General features: G+C 43.7%; 1 protein-coding gene across 1 annotated transcript in view; it reads left to right on the top strand.

The window, feature by feature from the left end:
* Nucleotides 1-22,900, top strand: part of LOC122941359 (gastrula zinc finger protein XlCGF57.1-like) — a 91,116-nt gene that overhangs the window by 49,382 nt on the left and 18,834 nt on the right. Inside the window, exon 2 of the mRNA XM_044298546.1 lies at nucleotides 10,234-10,364. Within this exon, the coding sequence (XP_044154481.1) occupies nucleotides 10,234-10,364 (131 nt within the window). The remainder of the gene's footprint in view (nucleotides 1-10,233; nucleotides 10,365-22,900) is intronic.

The following is a 22,900-nucleotide window of genomic DNA, read 5'->3' as shown; positions in this document are numbered from 1 at the left end:
ATGACACTGGTTGCTCGTTCTATTTGTATTGTCGTGTCTGCATGAATGGAGGAGAGCATGTAAATGTCAACGCTTGTCTCTCCATTTCACTGCAAGCAGTTCTTCGTAACACAAGGCAGTCCTCTCCCCCCTTGTAAGATGGGTGGTAACGAGCCGTTGGGGGAAGCCTGCGCGACTAGGTCGCGCGGTGCCACAGCAGCCAATCTGTTCTAGAAACAAATGCCTGCAGAGGGGCACACTTGTGTAGAAATTGTCCACATAAAGATGGTACCCCTTGCCAAATAAGAGTGACACCAAGTCCCAGACTGTCTTCCCAATGCTCCCCAGGTAGTCAGGGCAACCGACCGGCTCCAGGGTCTGATCTTTACACTTATAGACTCAAAATTTGTGCGTATAGCCTTTGGCCCTTTCACAGAGCTTATACAATTTGACCCCATACCGGGCGTGCTTGCTTGGGATGTATTGTTTGAAGCCAAGGCGCCCGGTAAAATGTATAAGGGATTCGTCTATGAAGATGTTTTGCTCAGGGGTATACAAATCTGCAAATTTAGTGTTAAGGTGGTCTATGAGGGGCCGAATTTTGTGGAGCCGGTCAAAAGCTGGGTGGCCTCTGGGACGAGAGGTGCTGTTGTCACTAAAGTGCAGGAAACGCAAGGATGGTCTCAAATCATGTCCTGGACATGGCAGCAGAGAACATGGCCATGTGATGAATTGGGTTCGTGGACCAATATGACCGCAATTCATGCTTTTTTGTCAGGCCCATGTTGAGGAGATTTACCAGAAAAGTTTTAAATTCGGAAACTTGGACAGGTTTCCATCGGAAAGACTGGGCATAAAAATTTCCCGGGTTGGCGGCTATAAATTGAGTGGCATACCGATTTGTTTCTGCCACGACTAAGTCCAAGAGCTCCGCAGTCGAGAACAGCTCAAAAAAACCCAGTGCTGATCCGATCTGAGCTGTCTCAACCCGAACTCCAGACTGGGCGGTGAAAGGGGGAACTACTGAAGTTGGGGGCTGCCAATCAGGGTTTGCCAGCACCTCAGGGACTCTACAGGCCTGTCTGTGCGGTGGCTGCGACAGGGGAACTAATGCAGTTGCCACCGTACCAGCTTCAACTGCCCTTCTGGTGCTCGCCACTTCACCATGTTCTACGGCAGTGCTGGTACTAGGTCCAGGCTGCGCTGCTGGTGTATGCTCCTGCCTGTACACCATTTGCTGCGGCCCCATTGCTACAGTGCAAGGAATCCGTACTCTGTACACCTCAGAGATGTGAGGGAGATGTGCAAATATAGTGCATTTAAAGCGCAATAGAAATCAGAATATTAGGTGCAAATGTCTTTGGTAAAAAGGCTAAAGCTGTTAATTAAGTATTTTAGAAAAAATATTTTTAGGGTATTTGGGACATTTAAAAAGGGTAGAATAACAGTTTAGTTAATCTTTAAACCTATAACAGCAGAGGGAGCGTTGGCGCTTGTTAAAGGGGTTTTCCATGCTTTTAATATTGTTGACCTATAGTATTCTCGGGATAGGTCATCAATATTAGATCGGCGGGGGTCCGACACCCAGGAGCCCCGCGATCAGCTGTATGATAAGGCACGCACGCTGCATTCATGCTGTCTCCTGCTGCTGCCATGTCTATGGTAAGCAGGAAGAGAGTAAGGAGACGGCACATGCACATGGCACATGCCTTCTCTTCATACAGCTGATCTTTAGGGGTGACAGGTGTCAGACCCCCTTCGATCTGATATTGATGACCTATCCTGATAGGTCATCAATATTAAAAGCCTGGAAAACCCATTTAAGTTTCCGCCTGTGGAGAAGAGCCTTGGCCTGGATGGCTTTCCTGCTAGATATAAAAAAAAAATTTTTACAAATATTTCCCATCCACCCTATTATCCCTTTTGACCAACTGGTGTAAAAAGCTAATGCTAGGTAATCCTAGAAGCAATTATTACTATATTACCGAAAGAAGGGAAAGATTTTGAAAAATATGGAAGCTATAGTCCCATATCTTAACCCCTTAGTGATCAGCCTGTTTGGACCAACACGATTTTCTTCTTTTTTTTTTTTTTTTTCATTGAGCTATAACTTTTACAATTTTCCATCTATATAGCTGTATGAGGGCTTGTTATTTGCAGGAGAGGTTGTAGTTTTAATGGCACCATTTTAGGGTACACATAACTTTCTGATTGACTTTTATTAACTCTTTCTGGGAGGGAGATGGAAAAAACTGCAATGCTGACACTAAGTTTTTACGTAATAAATTTCACGGCATTCATTTTTCTGTATAAATAACATATCTTTATTCTCTGGGTCAGCGAAATTACAGCGATACCAAATAATATTTTTTTATGTTTTACTACTTTTGTGAAAGAAAACCTCTTCTTTCTTTAAAAAAAAAAAAAAGAAAATCTGTTTTATTTTTTTTCTATGAAGTTGTGCAAGGAAAAAATTCTCAATTGGTAGTTGTGTAAAGAAACTGGATCACAGAAGCCAACTACCTAAAACATAACTTTTTATTCTTATATTCTAAGATCAACAGGGTCCCACTCCAGGGGACTAATCCGACATAGACAAACAACAAAACAACCAAAAAACGGCCGATGTGGAACAGAAAGGGATGCTCTAATGTTGACAGCGGGTACTGGGCAACCATATGGGGTCCCTGGTATAACCCTAGGGTGTCCCTGGTCTGTCTCTGCCCAGAGATGCCCCCAGATGGTAGAGGCACTCTGTCCCCGTGCCTAGAACTGTCTGTCCTTGCAAAGGCCCTTACCACACAGATTGGCCCATATGGATGCCCGGGTCATTCAATGCGTGATTTATTACCTAAATAATATTGGTCTCCCTTCTAGTCTCGACGCGTTTCACCTGTTGTAAATAGGCTCATCCGGAGAAAGTGAAGGTAAACGGGTGGTCCACCCACAATATTTGGTGGCCACACGCCAATAGTTTAACACATATAAACAAAAAAATCAAAGAGAAAACAAATAATAACTGGAGCAACCCCACGGTCGCAAACCAACAGCCAAAGATCTCACAACAATAATATGTTATCACCACATCCAGCCAGTTCAGATAAAACCGATTATTCAGATTTGCCTTCTCATACAAGGGACACGATGGACTTTTTACGCAAAATTGAAGCCCTCAACATCGATCCAGCGTGTTCCCTTGGTAGTATTGATGTAGAAGCACTTTATAGCTCCATTCCCCATAAGGAAGGCCTCATGGCCACATCGGAGTTTTTAAAAACCAGAGCCGTGTGTTATAATCTGCACAACACCTTTGTTTTGACCCTTCTTGAGTTTGTACTAACCCATAATTTCTTTCTCTTCGATGGACAGTTCTTCCACCAGCTCAGGGGGACCGCTATGGGGAGTCCTTGTGCTCCGACCTATGCAAATCTTCTCCTGGGCTGGTGGGAAGACAAAGTGGTCTTTCCTGATATCGGTAATTGGTAATTGGTGGGGTGACAAGATCGTCTTCTGGACCAGATATATTGATGACGTCTTTATTATCTGGAATGGAAGTCTGGGACTTGAGTCTCTTAACATCATCGAGCTGGGACTCTCCTTTACCTCAGAGTTCCACCCAGACTCATTAATATTTCTGGACGTCAGGGTCACTAAAATCGGAGGCGGTCTTGTCACCTCAACCTTCAGGAAGACCACAGCTACAAATAGTTTACTGCACTGGGAGAGCCACCACCCAACCAATTTAAAGAGGGGCATTGCCCGAGGGCAGTACTTACGAATGAGGAGAAATTGTTCAGACGAGGAGGTGTTTTTCCAAGAATCAAGGAAACTGCAGAAGAGGTTTTCAGTACGGGGTTATCTGCAGCATGTTCTTAGGGAGGCCTTTCACAATGCATCTTCCTGTGAGCGGAGTTCTCTTTTGATACCTAGAGAGTCAAGGGAGAATAGGGAGGAGATGATTAGAATTATTTCCACATTTGACACAAGAAATAAAGAAGTCAAGGAAATGATTAATAAATACTGGCCGGTCCTCTTGATGGACCGGGACGTGTCAGATATTCTACCATCTCGTCCTAGCATTTCGTTTAGGAGGGGGAGATGTCTTCGTGACCGACTGGTTCACATTCACTATTCAGGACCCGTTCCGAGGGGAACATGGCTTGATCGTAAGCCTTTAGGCACATTTCGATGCGGATCCTGTCTAGCGTGCAAAAACATCAACCCCTCTAAACAGAACACCTGCTCACTCACGGGCAGAATGTACGACATACAGGATTTCATAAACTGCCGCAGTAAGGGGATTGTGTACTTGGCCCAGTGCACGTGCCCAAAGGATTACGTCGGTAAAACATGGAATTCCGGAGACGAATCCTGGAGCACGTGAATGACATCAAAAATAGGAAGGACACACCCATTGCCAATCATATGTGGGATGTCCACAACGGGGACTCCCGACTAATCAAATTCTCCGCCCTGGAATTAATCAGACCTTCCCTGAGAGGGGGTGACTGGGACCGAAGGATCCTCCAGAAAGAGACGGAGTGGATCTTTTGGTTCCGTTCACAGTCTCCAGGCGGTTTGAATGAACAACTAACATTCTCTAGTTTCCTATAAAACACTCGGTCATCCTGTCGGGACCTTATTTTAGCTTCCTTCCTCACGACGGAACCGGATATCGACACGCGAAGTGTCACTTTGATTATCAATAGGACCTATCCAATGATTTAGGTCATACATTTTCATCATATATACCCATTATACATAGCACTATGACTGTCCTAGCTAGACAGGTTGGAGGGTAAACATCTCCTATTTTTACCCATGCTGCGCCACTTTCACATCCCATATGTATGAGACACCAGTTATTGAAAATTAACTGATTATTTACTATGAGTAATCTTAATTGAGTCCCATACATGTACCTGGACAGGTCCAAATGACCCATATAAATATGCCATTTATTTTATGGGGTTAACTCTATTAGGACACCTGACAGAGTTTATCATCAATGATCCCCCTCCTACTAGACCAATGTCACTGGTTAATATATATACTTCTGACTCCCCCTCCACTAATCACTTATTAGGAATTAGTTTACTCCCCCCTCCCCCCCTGTAAGTCCGCGGCACTGCAGCACTCAGAGATGGGGCTGGCGAGCATAGTGGAACGCATAGCCACGCCCATGGTGCACGGCTCTGGAGCGCAAGCACTGCTGCGTTCTTGTCCCGCGCACATACAATGACTTCACAGGCCCGGATTCGCCGACGCACGGTGGAACGCACGGCCATATTGGAGCTTCGGCGTGCATTCCACCAGATAAGATCGAGCACAGAGGTGATTCGGCAGCAGCAAAAAATAATGCCATTGCCAAGCAGTGTATATTATAACATCATTAACAGGTGAGAGGAGGCTTTCTCTAATAACATCCAGTACATTTGTAAACCCCAGTAGACATTAATATCTCTAGATTAGATCAATCCAGGGTACTTGTCAATACAAGGGGTGGAGTGGAGATTATACCACATGACATCCTTATCTATTTGGTGATTGGAGAGTTAATATTAGGCACCGCCCCCAACTGGGTATTTAAATCTGTTAGGAACCAGCACACAAATTGGAGCCTCATTTTTACTGCCCCCTGGAGCAGCCCTACTCACAGGTCGCCGCCTAGGACTCAGGCAGCGTAAAGATAAGTATCAATCTGAATAATCGGTTTTATCTGAACTGGCTGGATGTGGTGATAACATATTATTGTTGTGAGATCTTTGGCTGTTTGCGACCGTGGGGTTGCTCCAGTTATTATTTATTGTTTTCTCTTTGATTTTTTGTTTATATGTGTTAAACTATTGGCGTGTGGCCACCAAATATTGTGGGTGGACCACCCGTTTACCTTCACTGTCTCCTGATGAGCCTATTTACAACAGGTGAAACGCGTCGAGACTAGAAGGGAGACCAATATTATTTAGGTAATAAATCGCGCATTGAATGACCCGGGCATCCATATGGGCCAATCTGTGTGGTAAGGGCCTTTGCAAGGACAGACAGTTCTAGGCACGGGGACAGAGTGCCTCTACCGTCTGGGGGCATCTCTGGGCAGAGAAAGAGACCAGGGACACCCTAGGGTTATACCAGGGACCCCATATGGTTGCCCAGTACCCGCTGTCAACATTAGAGCATCCCTTTCTGTTCCACATCGGCCGTTTTTGGTTGTTTTGTTGTTTGTCTATGTCGGATTAGTCCCCTGGAGTGGGACCCTGTTAATCTTAGAATATAAGAATAAAAGTTATGTTTTAGATAGTTGGCTTCTGTGATCCCGAAGTTGTGCAAGGGCTTGATTTTTCTTTTTTTTGCGGGATGACTTGCAGTTTTCATTGGTATCTTTTCTAAATAAATTACACTTTTTGATTGCTTGTTAGTAAGTTTTTTTTGGTGGCAAGAATAAATTAGAAATTCTGTCTTAAGCTTATATTTGGGAAAATACTCAAACCTGGTTTGGGGCCTAGCCAGCCTTTACACATATTGGCACCCTGCAGTCGCATTTGTGGAGTGCTGATGTGAGACAGAGGGAGACCGCTCCCCCGTCACCTTTTTTCATGCGGCGAACCCCATTGCCCACGGCATGTAAAGCGTTAAACAGCCCAGGTCGGCACTCCTGCCATCTGGACTGTTAGTGCAGGAACGCGGCTCTCATGTTAGAGCCGGGTCCCCCGTAAAAAAGAGGCGTCCCAGCTTAATGGCCCTTAGTGACCCCATAAAAAGACGTATGGGGAGTTGTAGATGGCAAGGTATATCTAAATGCTGCATTCGCAAATGATCTATTCATTTTTATATCTAATTTTTCACAGGCTTTTCCGTACATAATAGAAATATTTGATAGCTTTGGAGCCCTCCCTAATTAATTATTCCAAGTGTGAGGCACTTAATATCTCCACACCCAGTCCTGTAATTAGCTCTTTGTGGGTCTCCACTCCCTGCAAGTGGCAATCCTCTCAAATAACATACTTAGGTGTTCAGCTAATAAACTAGAACACCTTTATCTTCCCATTTTTCTTTTTTTTTTTCTTTACCTTACCTAAGCAAGATTACGGTAAATTGCAACTGCAATCTTTGGTGTTACCCTAGATCTCATGGATGGAGTGCAAACACTTGTAATAGCTACGTTTTTATATTTGAGGCAGATGATTCCCATATTTTTACCACAATCATTTTCTCTCAGATAAAGCCCCTTTTTACATTATTATGGAAGTAAATGAAACCCTGTATCACTTATGAGAGACTGGTATTAAGTAAAGAACAGGGTGGTTTCAGCCTACCTAATATGCTTATGTATTATAGAGTGATTCATCTGAAACCATGGCTACAGGTTAATAAATCAATCAAACGGAAGCCTTTTTGCAGATCCATGATGGATCAGCAATAAACGCTAGTGTGAAAGTAGCCTAAGCTGCTAGAGGGAAAGGTACCCCTGCATACATCCAAAATTGGTCCAGAGAAACCGATAAATCTCTCTCACGGGCGAACGTGCTATTCATATACGGTGGCATGGATTTTCAGTTATGTACAAGTCCAAGAGCTGCACTTTGACCTGACGTCACACAGCGTCAGGTCATAGTTTGAGTTTACATGCAGTCAGAACACAGTGAGGTGCCGGCAGAAGGCCGGGAAGCAGTTAGTAAAGTCAGCACCAGTCCTACTGTGAACTAATGAGCGCTTTCAGAATGGAAGTGCTCATTAGTATATGCTTCATAAGACGCACTGCTATTTTCCCCTCACTTTCAGGGGGGGAAAAATATGTCTTAGGGGCCATTCACACGTCCGTTTTTTCTATCCTGATCTGTTCTGTTTTTTGCGGAACAGATCAGGACCAGTTCTGGACCCATTCATTTTCAATGGGTCCTGGAAAAAATCGGACAACACAATGTGTGCTGTCCGTTTCCGTTGTTCCGTTCCGCATGTCCGATTAAATATAAAACTTGTCCTATTCTTTTCCGCAAAAATCGGATCCTGGTACAATACAAAGTCAATGGTTCCGCAAAAAACGGATGACATTCGTATGTCATTACGTATGTCATCCGTTTTATGCGGAATCCGTTCCTGGAAATTAAATCCTGCCCACAGAAATCACTTATTCACTTTTTTTTTCAATTTTTTTTTTCCAAAGAAATCCAAACAACTTTTATTTGCTTTGTGAAATTTATTCATGTTTCCGTTTTTTGCGGATCCGCAAAAAACGGATGACATACGGAAACATTTTCAGGAACAACGGATCCGCAAAAAATGGACAGAAATTCGGGATATAGAAAAATACTGACGTGTGAATGTAGCCTTATGGTGCGAAAAATATGGTAACTCCAGAATCAGTATTATTATGGCTTCCACATGCTACCTAGAAACCTTCTAAGACAAACATCCCAACACATCTGGTCCAAGCAGCCAGACTTTTAATCCCACAACTGGGGTTGAGTAGGGACCCACCGACCATAGATCAGTGGTTGGATAAGGTAGACCAGCTGGGTACACTTGAGGAACTGGTTGGGTGGGAATAAAGAAAATATAGCAAGTTTCTGAAAGTGTGGTGAAATTGCAAAAAATATAGACAGTCCCACTCTATATAAAGACGCTACATGACTAGGAGTTTAACATCTGAAATATTCTGAGACGCAGAGATAGCAATTCGATTTTGTTTTATATTATGTTAGTATTTCATCACTTTTTAGCATTACATTTTCTAGTGGACCCCAAACCCAATCTCATGTCTTTGGGACTTAAAGCATTACCTACAAGTTCTCATTCTTCCTTTTTCCCCTCATTCTTTTATTCTCTATTACCAAACACTATCCGCTTTTCCCCACTACCTAATTCCCTTCTCTTCTAATATCATTGCTCTTGTTCAGAGATGACAATTTTTTTTTTCCGTTATAATGTAACTACGCCTTGTGATTTTGTTATACTTGAACTGATCAACTTGCAGGATAACAGGCAGTCATTATGACAGGCAGGATTAAGACTATATTATGCCTGCCAATTCGTAGGAACGCTCATAAGTGATGATCTTCCTGTGTAATACTGCCGCCGATTACCCAAAGAGCAAGAAAACGCTAGTTTGTTGGGCAATCACAATTTTTAAGTAGGTTTGATTGCTTGCCAACGCTTGCCTTTCTATACTGTGGAGAAGTTTGCTGCATGTAATAGCAGTGGTCCTCTACTAACGAGCAGCTGATTGCCAGAAAGGAACGTTTCCTTCCCGAAAATCACCTGCAAAACCTGCAGGTCTAATACATAATGAAGATAACATGGGATCCATAATTTACAATAGGTGATAGTCACTTCGTATCTACTTATTTTGTGTACAGAGACCTCTTTATAAGGCTACTTTCACACTTGCGCTTGATCGGATCCGTTCTGAACAGATCCGATCATTTTAATGCAGACGGAGGCTCCGTTCAGTACGGATCCGTCTGCATTAATAACTTAGAAAAAGTAGCCTGAGCGGATCCATTCAGACTTTCAATGTAAAGTCAATGGGGGACGGAGCCGCTTGAAGATTGAGCCATATGGTGTCATCTTCAAGCGGATCCGTTCCCATTGACTTACATTGTAAGTCTGGACGGATCCGCACGGCCAGGGGGACAGCTGAACGCTGCAAGCAGCGTTCAGCTGTCCGCCTGGCCGTGCGGAGGCGAGCGGAGGCTGAACGCCGCCAGACTGATGCAGTCTGAGCGGATCTGCATCCATTCAGACTGCATCAGGGCTGGACGGAAGCGTTCTGCTCCGCTCGTGAGCCCCTTCAAACGGAGCTCACGAGCGGACAGCAGAACGCTAGTGTGAAAGTAGCCTGAGTCACATAGCATTTCTAGAAAACTCCTATAATAGTCAATGAGTCCCCTCCAGACTATTGTGTGGCCAATGGTGACTGCCGTAAGGCATATCTCTAAATGCTGATAACAACAGCTCAGGCAAGATGACAGTTTCCATAATCCGATTAATATAATTAAAACATTTACAATCAGAAAATAAAAACTGAATAGAAAAAAGGATATTTGACGCTATCTGGTTTTAAGTGGCAGAAGAAAATTCTAGGTGACGCATTGTACTTTATGCAAAATAGAATCTATCTGGTTCTGAGTATTTGACTATACAATTATTATTTAATGCCTTAATATTATCATAACTTTTGGTGAGTTCCTGTTACTCCTTGAAATTAGGTACACCTTTCAATTCCTCATCTAGTTTCTTATGCTTTATTTTTGGCAGGTCGTGGGGTGAAGATGAAATATTCTGTGGGTCATCAGACTGATTCACTGAGCATGATCGAAGAAAGGAGAAATAACACTGGGTTGATATTAAATCTAACTCTGGAGATTATTTACCTGTTGACTGGAGAGGTGAGGATTTCCATATATACTAAAGTGACATCATAATTAGGGATGAGCGGACCCGTAGATGTTTGGGTTCGATGGGTTCGGCCGAACTTTGTTTCAAAGTTTGGTTCAGATCCTGAACTTGACCCCGAACCCCATTGAAGTCAATGGGGACCTGAACTTTGGGGCTGAAAAATGGCTGTAAAAAGTCATAGAAAGGGCTAGAGGTCTGCAAAAGGCTCCAAAATGGGGGTAAGAGCACTACAATTGCCCTGCAAACAAATGTGGAAATTACTTAAAATAACATAAAATTGAAAAATTATAATTTTGAACTAGGAGCAGAGGTCCAAGTGGAGTAGGAAGTTGAGGAGGCATGGCAGTGTAGGTGGAAGAGGTGTTAATTCTGTGTGTGACCTATAGCTATTTTTTGAGGTGTGGCCGGTATACTTCTCCATTCTGCCAATATAAGAAATAATCATCTTGAGCCAGGAGGTGGTGGTCTGAGTGGAGGTGTAGGTGGACATGGCGGAGTAGTGGAAGATGTGGGTGGAGGAGGTAGCCAACATAATTTCTTTTAATTTTTTTTGTGGAGGCCCCAAAACATTGGAAAATGGTAAAGAGAATGGTGCTTCTAGTACTAGATACATGCCTTGTTCATTTTATTGAACTTTAGCTTTTCCACGTTGGCTGTGGACAGGCGGATGTGCCTGTCCTCGATCACACCCCATGCTGTTCTAAACACACGTTCGGACAACACATTTGCCGCAGGGCAGGCCAGCACCTCTAAAGCATAAAGGGCAAGCTCAGACCATGTGTTCAATTTACAGACCGAGAAGTTGACACCCTTCTGTGAATGCAGTTCCTCATCATCATTATCCTCCAAAAACATGCCCTGGCTGGACAGTTGTGTACATGGCCGGTGTTGGTGCAGGAACCCGCCCTCTGAGCCACATGTGGACGACTGGCCTAATAATTGTGGGAATGATCCCTGTCATGCTGATGACAGCATCATCAGCACTGGCCATGTTGGTGGAGTACTCGAAGCAGCGCAGCACGGCACACACGTCCCGCATGGAGGCCTACTTGCGAGTGGTGAAGTGGTGCTGTTCTGCAGAGCGACTCACCAGTGCATGCTGCAGATGAAACTCCACTATCGCATGCTGCTGTTCGCACAGTTTCTCTAGCCTATGCAAGGTGGGTACATGTGATATGTGGTGAGCGGGAAGGCAGAAGTTATGCTGCAGCGCAGACAGGTGAGCAGCAGCAGGGTGAGAATGCCAAAAGCATGCATTGGCGGCCCGCACTTTCTGTAGCAGCTCTGACATCTTAGGTAAATTTTTCAGGAATCTGGATAAACTTGCAGAATAACAGGCTGAACTGGATGGACAGATGTCTTTTTTTCAGCCTTATGAACTATGTTACTATGTAGGAATTTTTAAATGCTGGCATTTAGGCCAGGGCTCGCGGGTGGGTAGGGGGTTACTTCCTATTTCTCTCTCCAGTGTTTGGAGGATGGAAAGCTGAACACTTCCATGGAACAATGTGGAGATGCTCGGTGACACTGGTGGTTGTGGTGGTGTTGCTGTCACATCCTCTGTGGCCGTGTCACTCCAGAGGGAAGGAAGAGGCCGAGACCGCAGCAGAAGAGTGAGCAGGAGGAGCCTCAGATCCTTTGTGGGTTTTCAGGTCCACTGCAACTCGTGCTTTGCAGTTAGATGCCTGGTCATGCAGGTGGTGCTCAGGTTTAGAAAATGTATGCCTCGCTTCAGGCTCTGACTGCACAGCGTGCAAACCACTCGTGTCTTGTCGTCAGCACATTGTCTGAAGAACTGCCACGCCAGGGAACTCCTTGGAGCGGTCTTTGGTTTGCTCGGCCCCTTGCTGCGGTGGGCAGTCAGGGCTGGTTCTAGGTGAAATGGGGCCCTGGGGCGAAAAACAATAAGGCCCCCCCACATGACACTTGCTGACTTTAACGTCCCCCCATCACTACAGAAATACAGCACCACATACCTCTTACATCCAGTGTCGTCTCCTTTGATGTAGATGTTCTCTGTCCTCGACTTCTCCTTTCAGACTAGACCACCATTTTGTTGCCATTTTCCATCTCTGCAGTTTGACAACAACAAAAAAAAATCTTAGTTTACTACTTTTCCATCATCCTCCCATCTTCTGGACAAATCATCTTACTATCCCCAATACTATACTGCAGAAACGGATAATACCCCTGATAATGCTAGTACCACACAAAGCCCCCATATAAAATAACCCTTCTTTGCGGCCTCAGTAGAAGCCCCCATAGTGCCCCATAATAATGTGCCAGTATAAGGTGCCTCTCTTCCATCCCCCATGTGCCAGTAACAAGTGCCTCTCCATGCCCCCCATGTGCCAGTAACAAGTGCCTCTCCATGCCCCCCATGTGCCAGTAACAAGTGCCTCTCCATGCCCCCCATGTGCCAGTAACAAGTGCCTCTCCATGCCCCCCATGTGCCAGTAACAAGTGCCTCTCCATGCCCCCCCATGTGCCAGTAACAAGTGCCCCCCCCCCCCCGCATGTGCCAGTATCAAGTGCCTCCCGCTCCCCCCATGTGGCAGTAAGATAGTCTGGTATTTAAAAAAAACAAAATGCTTATACTTACCTCCATCACGCAGCAACGCGATGCAGACCTCTTCCGGGCCTGTGTCCCACACTGTACTGCTCAGGTGGCGCGATGACGTCATCGCGCCGCCTGCACTGGCCTATGATAGGCTGCCTATCAGAGGAACAGGGAAGGGAGATGCCTCTCACTCCCCTGCCCCACAGCACAGCCATCTGTATCGCTGTCCTGAGGATGGTGATACAGATGACTATGGAGATAAGCGCTTCCACAATGGAAGCGTTAGTCTCCCTGTGACCTGCCGCTGCGGGCCCCCTTCCCGGAACCAGAGTGAGACCCCCACCAGCACGAGGCCTCCCCAAAAAATATAACGGCTCGGGACCGGCCGGTGGTGGGCATGGGGGCCCCTAAGGGCTCGGAGGCCCAGGGGCAATTGCCTCCCTTGCCTATATGGAAGCACCGGCCCTGTGGGCAGTATCAGGCGTACTGTCTAGGGGACTGGCAGGGAACTGTAAGACCAGGAAACTCCTTTGAGCTGGCTTTGGTCAGATTACCTATTGTATTTCCGTGACACTGAGACAAATGAGGTTTATCTCCTCCCAAAAAATGGGTTTATGTCACCAACACAATAAATATACTGATTTAACTATTGTATTTCCGACAGAATTAACATGCAATCAACAAGCTTTATTTAAAATCCGAGCACAGACTTTCATGCCAATGTCCGTGTTCGGGTACCCGGACACAGTAATGTTCGGTACATGGGTTTTATAATAAAAAATAATAATAAAAATATATATATCAGTAACTTTACATTATCAAAACTATTAGTGCCCCTCCCCCTACACATCAGTGCCAGCATATTGCACAGCACTTTACAGTTCATAGGGTATATATTCAAAGTACCGTAAATCAGAGATTAGAGTAACAAGTAATTAAATAGGTTGTCTGGAATAAGACAATAGATAAAGTGTCTCAGCATGGTGAAAAGAAATTAAAAAAATATGTACTTACCTCAACGATCCCCCACTTTCTGCTACAGCAGTGACGTCCTGAGAGTGGGAATATGACCGTGCTTGATTTGTACTCTGGCCCAGTCATCTGGCTACATGAACCAGCCACCTTGCCAGTATCTGTCTATACTCAGATATTAAGTGCATTAGAGGTCAAAGAGTGAGATATTGGTGAATGAATAATAATATAGAAGGGGTGTTAAAAGACAAATAAGGAAGTAATAAAAGTCAAATAATGGCTCCCCAAAAAGATATGTTGATATTTTTCATTATTACGATTGTCCAGGGTAGAGACGCAGAACTGATGGGAAAGGGGGATTCAGATTATGGAGATCGTTATTCATAAAAAATTGATAGAGATGAGTGAAGTTTTGAAAAGTTCAATTCGGCAGCTTCGCCGAAGTTCGCCAAGAAATTTGATTAGTTCCAAGATTAATTTGTCATAAATCGCTATAAATCTGGTATACCCAGCCCAATCTGCCTAATCAAATACTTTCCACTTGGTGGCCCAATCTAAGTGGGAAGGCTTGGAAGTTAACCACTTCAAACCCCCTAGCTGAAACACCCTTAATGACCAGGCCACTTTTTACACTTCTGCACTACACTACTTTCACCGTTTATTGCTCGGTCATGCAACTTACCACCCAAATGAATTTTACCTCATTTTCTTCTCACTAATATAGCTTTCATTTGGTGGTATTTCATTGCTGCTGACATTTTTAATTTTTTTGTTATTCATCGAAATGTAACAAAATTTTTGCAAAAAAATGAAATTTTTAAATTTCAGTTGTAATTTTTTTTTTTAAAAACGACATCCATATATAATTTTTTCCCAAAATGTATTGTTCTACATGTCTTTGATAAAAAATGTTTGGGTAAAAAAAATGGTTTGGGTAAAAGTTATAGCATTTACAAACTATGGTACAAAAATGTGAAATTCCGCTTTTTGAAGCAGCTCTGACTTTCTGAGCACCTGTCATGTTTCCTGAGGTTCTACAATGCCCAAACAGTAGAAAACCCCCACAAATGACCCCATTTCAGAAAGTAGACACCCTAAGGTATTCGCTGATGGGCATAGTGAGTTCATAGAACTTTTTATTTTTTGTCACAAGTTAGCGGAAAATGATTATTATTTTTTTTCCTTACAAAGTCTCATATTCCACTAACTTGTGACAAAAAATAAAAACTTCCATTAACTCACTATGCCCATCATGAAATACCTTGGGGTGTCTTCTTTCCAAAATGGGGTCACTTGTGGGGTAGTTATACTGCCCTGGCATTTTAGGGGCCCAAATGCGTGCAAAGTAGTTTGAAATCAAAATCTGTAAAAAATTGCCTCTGAAATCCAAAAGGTGCTCTTTGGAATGCAGGCCCCTTTGCCCACCTAGGCTGCAAAAAAGTGTCACAGATCTGGTATCGCCGTACTCAGAAGAAGTAGGGCAATGTGTTTTGGGGTGTCTTTTTACATATACCCATGCTGGGTGAGAGAAATATTTCGGCAAAAGACAAATTTTCCCATTTATTTATACAAAGTTGGCATTTGACCAAGATATTTCTCTCACCCAGCATGGGTATATGTAAAATGACACCCCAAAACATATTCCCCAACTTCTCCTGAGTACGGCAATACCAGATGTGTGACACTTTTTTGCAGCCTTGGTGGGCAAAGGGGCCCACATTCCAAAGAGCTCCTTTCGGATTTCACCGGCCATTTATTACACATTTTGATTGCAAACTACTTCGCACGCATTTGGGCCCCTAAAATGCCAGGGCAGTATAACTACCCCACAAGTGACCCCATTTTGGAAAGAAGACTCCCCCAAGGTATTCAATGAGGGGCCTGGCGAGTTCATAGAAAGAAAAATTTGGGGGGCATAAGTTAGCGGAAATTATTATTTTTTTTTTTCCTCAAAGTCTCCCTTTTCACTAACTTGGGACAAAAAATTTAATCTTTCATGGACTCAATATGCCCCTCAGCGAATACCTTGGGGTGTCTTCTTTCCAAAATGGGGTCATTTGTGGGGTGTTTGTACTGCCCTGGCATTTGAGGGTCTCCGCAATCATTACATGTATGGCCAGCATTAGGCCTCTGGGCTGAAAGAAAAAAATGAACGGCACAGATTTCTTCATTCGCATCGATCAATGTGGATGAAAAAATCTCTGCCCAAAAAAAAAGGAGGGGAAAGGCGTCTGCCAGGACATAGGAGCTCCGCCCAACATCCATACCCACTTAGCTCGTATGCCCTGGCAAACCCGATTTCTCCATTCACATCAATCGATGTGGATGAATAAATCATTGCCGGGATTTATTTATATTTTTTTTATATACAAAGTGTTTGCCAAAGCATATGAACACCACCACCTCCTCAGCTCATATGCCTCGGCAAACGTATCTTTTACTGCAGAGGAGAAATCTCGTCTTGCAGCGCCGCATACACCGACTTGCGTGTAATCTGACAGCAGCGTAATGCTTCTGTCAGAATGCACATCAGTGCTGCAGCTAGTCAATCGGTTGGTCCACCTGGAAGGTAAAAAAAACAAAACAAAAAAGAAAAAACCAGGCCGCAACGCAATAATTTTATTAACTTTATAATAACCTTTGAACAGAACATATAAACTTTATTTAACTTTTGGAACTGAACGTTAACTTTTTTTGCTTACTAGTGTTTTTTTTATGTTTTTGTTTTTTTACCTTTATAGGACAAACCTCTTCTTCCCCATGGGACAATGTGCAAAGCGCAAAGCGCCCAAAGATGTGGTGAAGTGCATTAGGCACTTTGTCCCAGGTGAAAGGAGAGGTTTGCAGCAGCTGTGTGTAACTGGGCCCTAATAGCCCTGTGTACCTGTCCTGTGAGATGTGATCCCTATGCTAAGTGTACCTGTGTGTAGTACTTCCGGAAACACTCCCCTAAGCATAGGGCAGTCAGGACAGAAATAGCGGGTGTCACGCCTTATTCCACTCCTGCTACAGACACGACATCTTTTCCGGGGTGACGGTTGGGTTGAGGTACCAGCAACGACATTGGGGAAATGTCGCTCGTGTAGACGGCTAACTACACTGGTGGATGGGGCCACGGAACCTCCTGGATACAGAAGGTTCTCGATGATCTCTTCCTGAAATTTTGAGGAAGGATCCTGTTTTCCCAGCCTTACTGTAGAGAACAAAACTATTATACCGAGCCAATTGAATTAAATATACAGACACCTTCTTATACCAGCGTCTAGTGCGTCAGGAAACTAAATACGGAGCCAACATCTGGTCATTGAAGTCCACCCCTCCCATGTGAAGGTTATAGTCGTGGACTGAGAGGGGATTTTCAATGACACTGGTTGCTCGCTCAATTTGGATTGTCGTGTCTGCGTGAATGGAGGAGAGCATGTAAACGTCACGCTTGTCTCTCCTTTTCACCGCGAGCAGTTCTTCGTTACACAAGGCAGCCCTCTCCCCCCTTGCAAGACGGGTGGTAACGAGCCGTTGGGGGAAGCCTGCGCGACTAGTTCGCGCGGTGCCACAGCAGCCAATCTGTTCTAGAAACAAATGCCTGAAGAGGGCCACACTTGTGTAGAAATTGTCCACATAAAGATGGTACCCCTTGCCAAATAAGGGTGACACCAAGTCCCAGACTGTCTTCCCACTGCTCCCCAGGTAGTCAGGGCAACCGACCGGCTCCAGGGTCTGATCTTTTCCCTCATAGATCCGAAATTTGTGGGTATAGCCTGTGGCCCTTTCATAGAGCTTATACAATTTGACCCCATACCGGGCGCGCTTGCTTGGGATGGATTGTTTGAAGCCAAGACGCCCGGTAAAGTGTATTAGGGACTCGTCTACGCAAATGTTTTGCTCAGGGGTATACAAATCTGCAAATTTCTGGTTGAAGTGGTCTATGAGGGGCCAAATTTTGTGGAGCCGGTCAAAAACCGGGTGGCCTCTGGGATGGGAGGTGGTGTTGTCGCTAAAGTGCAGGAAACGCAGGATGGCCTCAAAACATGGGCATGTGATGAATTGGGTTCGTGGACCAATATGACCGCAATTCATTTTTGGTTAGACCCATGTTGAGGAGAAGGCCCAGAAAAGTTTTAATTTTGGAAACTTGGACTGGTTTCCACCGGAAAGGCTGTGCATAAAAGCTTCCCGGGTTGACGGTTATAAATTGTGTGGCATACCGGTTTGTTTCTGCCACGACTATGTCCAAGAGCTCCGCAGTCGAGAACAGTTAAAAAAATCCCACATCTTAGTATCGCCTGTGATTGGCTGAATGGATGTGAGCGAGGAGAGAGGAGGAGAGCCCCGTGTCTGTCCCTCTGCCTTCCACGCAATCAGCCGTTATCCAATGGGGTCATTTATGGGGGATTTCTAACATAAAGACCCTTAAATTCACTTCAAAACTGAACTGGTCCCTGAAAAAATCTGATTTAGAAATTTTCATGAAAAATTGGAAAATTGCTGCTCTAACGTCTTCAAAGAGTAAAAACATGTCAACTTTATGATGCCAACATAAAATAGACATATTGAATATGCGAATCAATATATAATTTATTTGGCATGTCCATTTTTCTTACAAGCAGAGAGTTTCAAAGTTTGAAAAATGCTATATTTTCAAATTTTTCTGGAAATTTGGGGAATATTTCACAAAGAAATTAGGTAAATATCGGCGATTTACCACTAACATAAAGTAGAATATGTCACGAAAAAACTGTTTCGGAATCAATATGATAGGTAAAAGCATCTCAGAGTTATTAATGCATAAAGTGACACTGGTCAGTTTGCAAAAAATGGCCTGGTCCTTAAAGGGGTTATCTGACTTAAAAAAATATATGTTAGGGCTGCTTTATACATCATTAAAGATACATTTCTAATGTACTCACTTTATTGATTTTGCGGTGTCCACACTGCTGATTTGGGTTATGTGCCCCCCGACGTCATCAACCCTTCTCCTGCACTGACGTCTCGTTTACAAGCTTCTCCCTGCTTGAGGGAGTGGCCCATCTCTGTAAACGAGACGTCAGAGCCTTTGGTACCCGCCCCCTCTCTCCCTGTATCTGGCTGCTTTGATCCCATTAGCATAACAATAGCGCAGCAGGGCTGTCATTACCATACACAAAAGAGAAGGCAAGTCAGGACAGCCATCAGATCAAAGACCTGCCCTCCCTGCAGTTTACACCGGAGTGTAAAGACATGTGCTTCTGCCTGGGCTCTTAGGTTTCCCAGGAAGGTGGGGGACACGGCATTGTGAATATTATGTGTATGGAGGGGTGGGGGACACTGCATTGTGTGTATGGGGTGGGGTGGGGGTCACTGCATTGTGTGTATGGGGAGAGGGGACACTGCATTGTGTGCATGGGGTGGGGGAGGGGGACACTGCATTGTGTGTATGAGGTGGGGGACACTGCATTGTGTGTATAGGGTGGGGGTGGGGGACACTGCATTGTGTGTATGGGGTGGGGGTGGGGGACACTGCATTGTGTGTATGAGGTGGGGGACCCTGCATTGTGTGTATGGGGTAGGGGTGGGGGACCCTGCATTGTGTGTATGGGGGGAGGGGGGGACAGTGACTACATGGTGTATAGTCAACATAGATAAGGCTGTAATATAGCTTAGATAGATATAGGTGTCTTATATGACACCTTTTATGTATCTAAGCTATATTAGATACACAGAGCTGCCACGGGGCTTAGATACACAGAGCTGCCACAGGGCTTAGATACACAGAGCCTGTGTTTCTGCAATGTGACAGTATGATAACTTTGCACATGGTTTATGCAAAGTTAGGATGTGCAGAGCAGGGTGAGCGGAAGGTCAGATTGTTCACGCCCACAAATATTCATGAGGGAGAGCTCAGGCATTGTTGTTATACGCCCCCTCAGCATGTACTTCAGCATGTTAACACAGCAATAACAGAACCATGAAAAGGTGTAAATATGGGTTTCTTTCTTAAGAACTCAAGCTTAACTAATGCATATGTAAGTCCTGATGAGTTTTTAAGGTTTTTAGTTTTTTTTTCATAACTCGGATAACCCCTTTAACCCCTTAAGGACTCAGCCCTATTTCACCTTAAGGACTTGGCCATTTTTTGCAAATCTGACCAGTGTCACTTTAAGTGCTGATAACTTTAAAACGCTTTGACTTATCCAGGCCGTTCTGAGATTGTTTTTTCGTCACATATTGTACTTCATGACACTGCAAAAATTGGGTCAAAAAAGTTAATTTTTTTGGATAAAAAAATACCATATTTACCAAAAATTTTGAAAAATTTGCAAATTTCAAAGTTTCAGTTTCTCTACTTCTGTAATACATAGCAATACCCCCAAAAATGTTGATGACTTTACATTCCCCATATGTCTACTTCATGTTTGCAGCATTTTGGGAATGATATTTTATTTTTTGGGGATGTTACAAGGCTTAGAAGTTTAGAAGCAAATCTTGAAATTTTTCAGAAATTTACAAAAACCCAATTTTTAGGGACCACTACAGGTCTGAAGTCACTTTGCGAGGCTTACATAATAGAAACTGCCCAAAAATGACCCCATTCTATAAACTACACCCCTCAAGGTATTCAAAACTGATTTTACAAACTTCGTTAACCCTTTAGGTGTTGCACAAGAGTTATTGGCAAATGGGGATGAAATTTGAGAATTTCATTTTTTTGCCTAATTTTCCATTTTAACCCATTTTTTCTACTAACAAAGCAAGGGTTAACAGTCAAACAAGACTTTATCTTTATTGCCCTGACTCTGCCGTTTACAGAAACACCCCATATGTGGCCGTAAACTACTGTACGGGCACACAGTAGGGCGTAGAGGGAAAGGTGCGCCGTATGGTTTTTGGAAGGCAGATTTTGCTGGACTGGTTTTTTGACACCATGTCCCATTTGAAGCCCCCCTGATGCACCTCTAGAGTAGAAACTCCATAAAAGTGACCCCATCTAAGAAACTACACCCCTCAAGGTATTCAAAACTGATTTTACAAACTTTGTTAACCCTTTAGGTGTTGCACAAGATTTAATGGAAAATAGAGATACAATTTCAAAATTTCACTTTTTTGGCAGATTTTCCATTTTAATATTTTTTTTCCAGTTACAAAGCAAGGGTTAACAGCCAAAAAAAACTCATTATTTATGGCCCTGATTCTGTAGTTTACAGAAACACCCCATATGTGGTCGTAAACCGCTGTACGGGCACACGGCAAGGCGCAGAAGGAAAGGAATGCCATACGGTTTTTGGAAGGCAGATTTTGCTGGACTGGTTTTTTGACACCATGTCCCATTTGAAGCCCCCCTGATGCACCCCTAGAGTAGAAACTCCATAAAAGTGACCCCATTTTAGAAACTACGGGATAGGGTGGCAGTTTTGTTGGTACTAGTTTAGGGTACATATGATTTTTGGTTGCTCTATATTACACTTTTTTGTGCGGCAAGGTAACAAGAAATAGATTTTTTGGCACCTTTTTATTTTTTGTTATTTACAAAATTCATCTGACAGGTTAGATCATGTGGTATTTTTATAGAGCAGGTTGTCACGGACGTGGCGATACCTAATATGTATACAATTTTTTTTATTTATGTAAGTTTTACACAATGATTTCATTTTTAAAACAAAAAAAATGTTTTAGTGTCTCCATAGTCTAAGAGCCATAGTTTTTTCAGTTTTTGGGCAATTATCTTAAGTAGGGTCTCATTTTTTGCAGGATGAGATGACGGTTTGATTGACACTATTTTGGGGTGCATATGACTTTTTGATCGCTTGCTATTACACTTTTTGTGATGTAAGATGGCAAAAAATTGCTTTTTTTACACCGTTTTTATTTTTATTTTTTTACGGTGGTCATCTGAGGGGTTAGGTCATGTGATATTTTTATAGAGCTGGTCGATACGGACGCGTCGATACCTAATATGTATACTTTTTTTTTTTTTTTTAAGTTTTACACAATGATTTCATTTTTGAAACAAAAAAAATCATGTTTTAGTGTTTCCATAGTCTAAGAGCCATAGTTTTTTCAGTTTTTGGGCGATTATCTTGGGTAGGGTATGATTTTTGCGGGATGAGATGACGGTTTTATTGGTACTATTTTGGCGTAAATGCGACTTTTTTGATCACTTTTATTACCTTTTTTGGGAAGTAAGGTGGGCAAAATTTCAATTTTCTCATAGTTTTTTTTTTGTTTTTTTTATGGCGTTCACCGTGCGGGGAAAGTAACATGACCGTTTTATAGATCAGGTCGTTACGGACGCGGCGATACCTAATATGTGTAGTGTATTTTTTATTTTTTTTATTTTTATTCAGTGATAAATGTTTTTTTTTATCTTAACTTTTTTCACTTTTTTTTTTTACATTTTTTTGACCCAGACCCACTTGGTTCTTGAAGATCCAGTGGGTCTGATGTCTGTATAATACAGTACTGTACAATATATATTGTACTGTACTGTACTGTATTTTACTTACCACTTTGTCTGAACAGATCTCTGCTTTCAGCACAGATCTGTTCAGCACCATGGACAGCAGGATGCCTGAGAAGGCGTCCTGTTGCCATGGGAACCTTCCCCGTCTGCTCAGTAGTGTTCAGAACTTCGCAGACGGGGAAGGGTAAGGACGGGTCTGTCGGGGGGCTGCCTGGGAGCTCTCTCCCTCTCCCATCGGGGGGCTGCAAAGGCACAGCAGCCCCCGATGGGAGAGGGAGGGAGCTCCCTGACCTGTTAACCTTTTCCATACAGCGGTCCGTACGGACCGCTGTATGGAAAGGGTTAAACGGCTGACATCGCATCACCGATGTCAGCCGTTTATACCAGGGTGCCAGCAATGTGCTGGCACCCTGGTATACCCACTAGAAGCCAACGATTATTCAAGGGGAGGCGGGCGGGGGATCGTGATCCCGCCTCCCGCACCTCCCGCACCGCCTGCGACACCCCCCCTGCACCACCCGCCCACATAATATCATTCAGGGGTGCAGGGGGGTTAA

This window comes from Bufo gargarizans, chromosome 6 (genome assembly GCF_014858855.1).
Source record: "Bufo gargarizans isolate SCDJY-AF-19 chromosome 6, ASM1485885v1, whole genome shotgun sequence".
NCBI lineage: Eukaryota > Metazoa > Chordata > Amphibia > Anura > Bufonidae > Bufo > Bufo gargarizans.
This window is presented reverse-complemented; position numbering and strand designations above follow the sequence as displayed.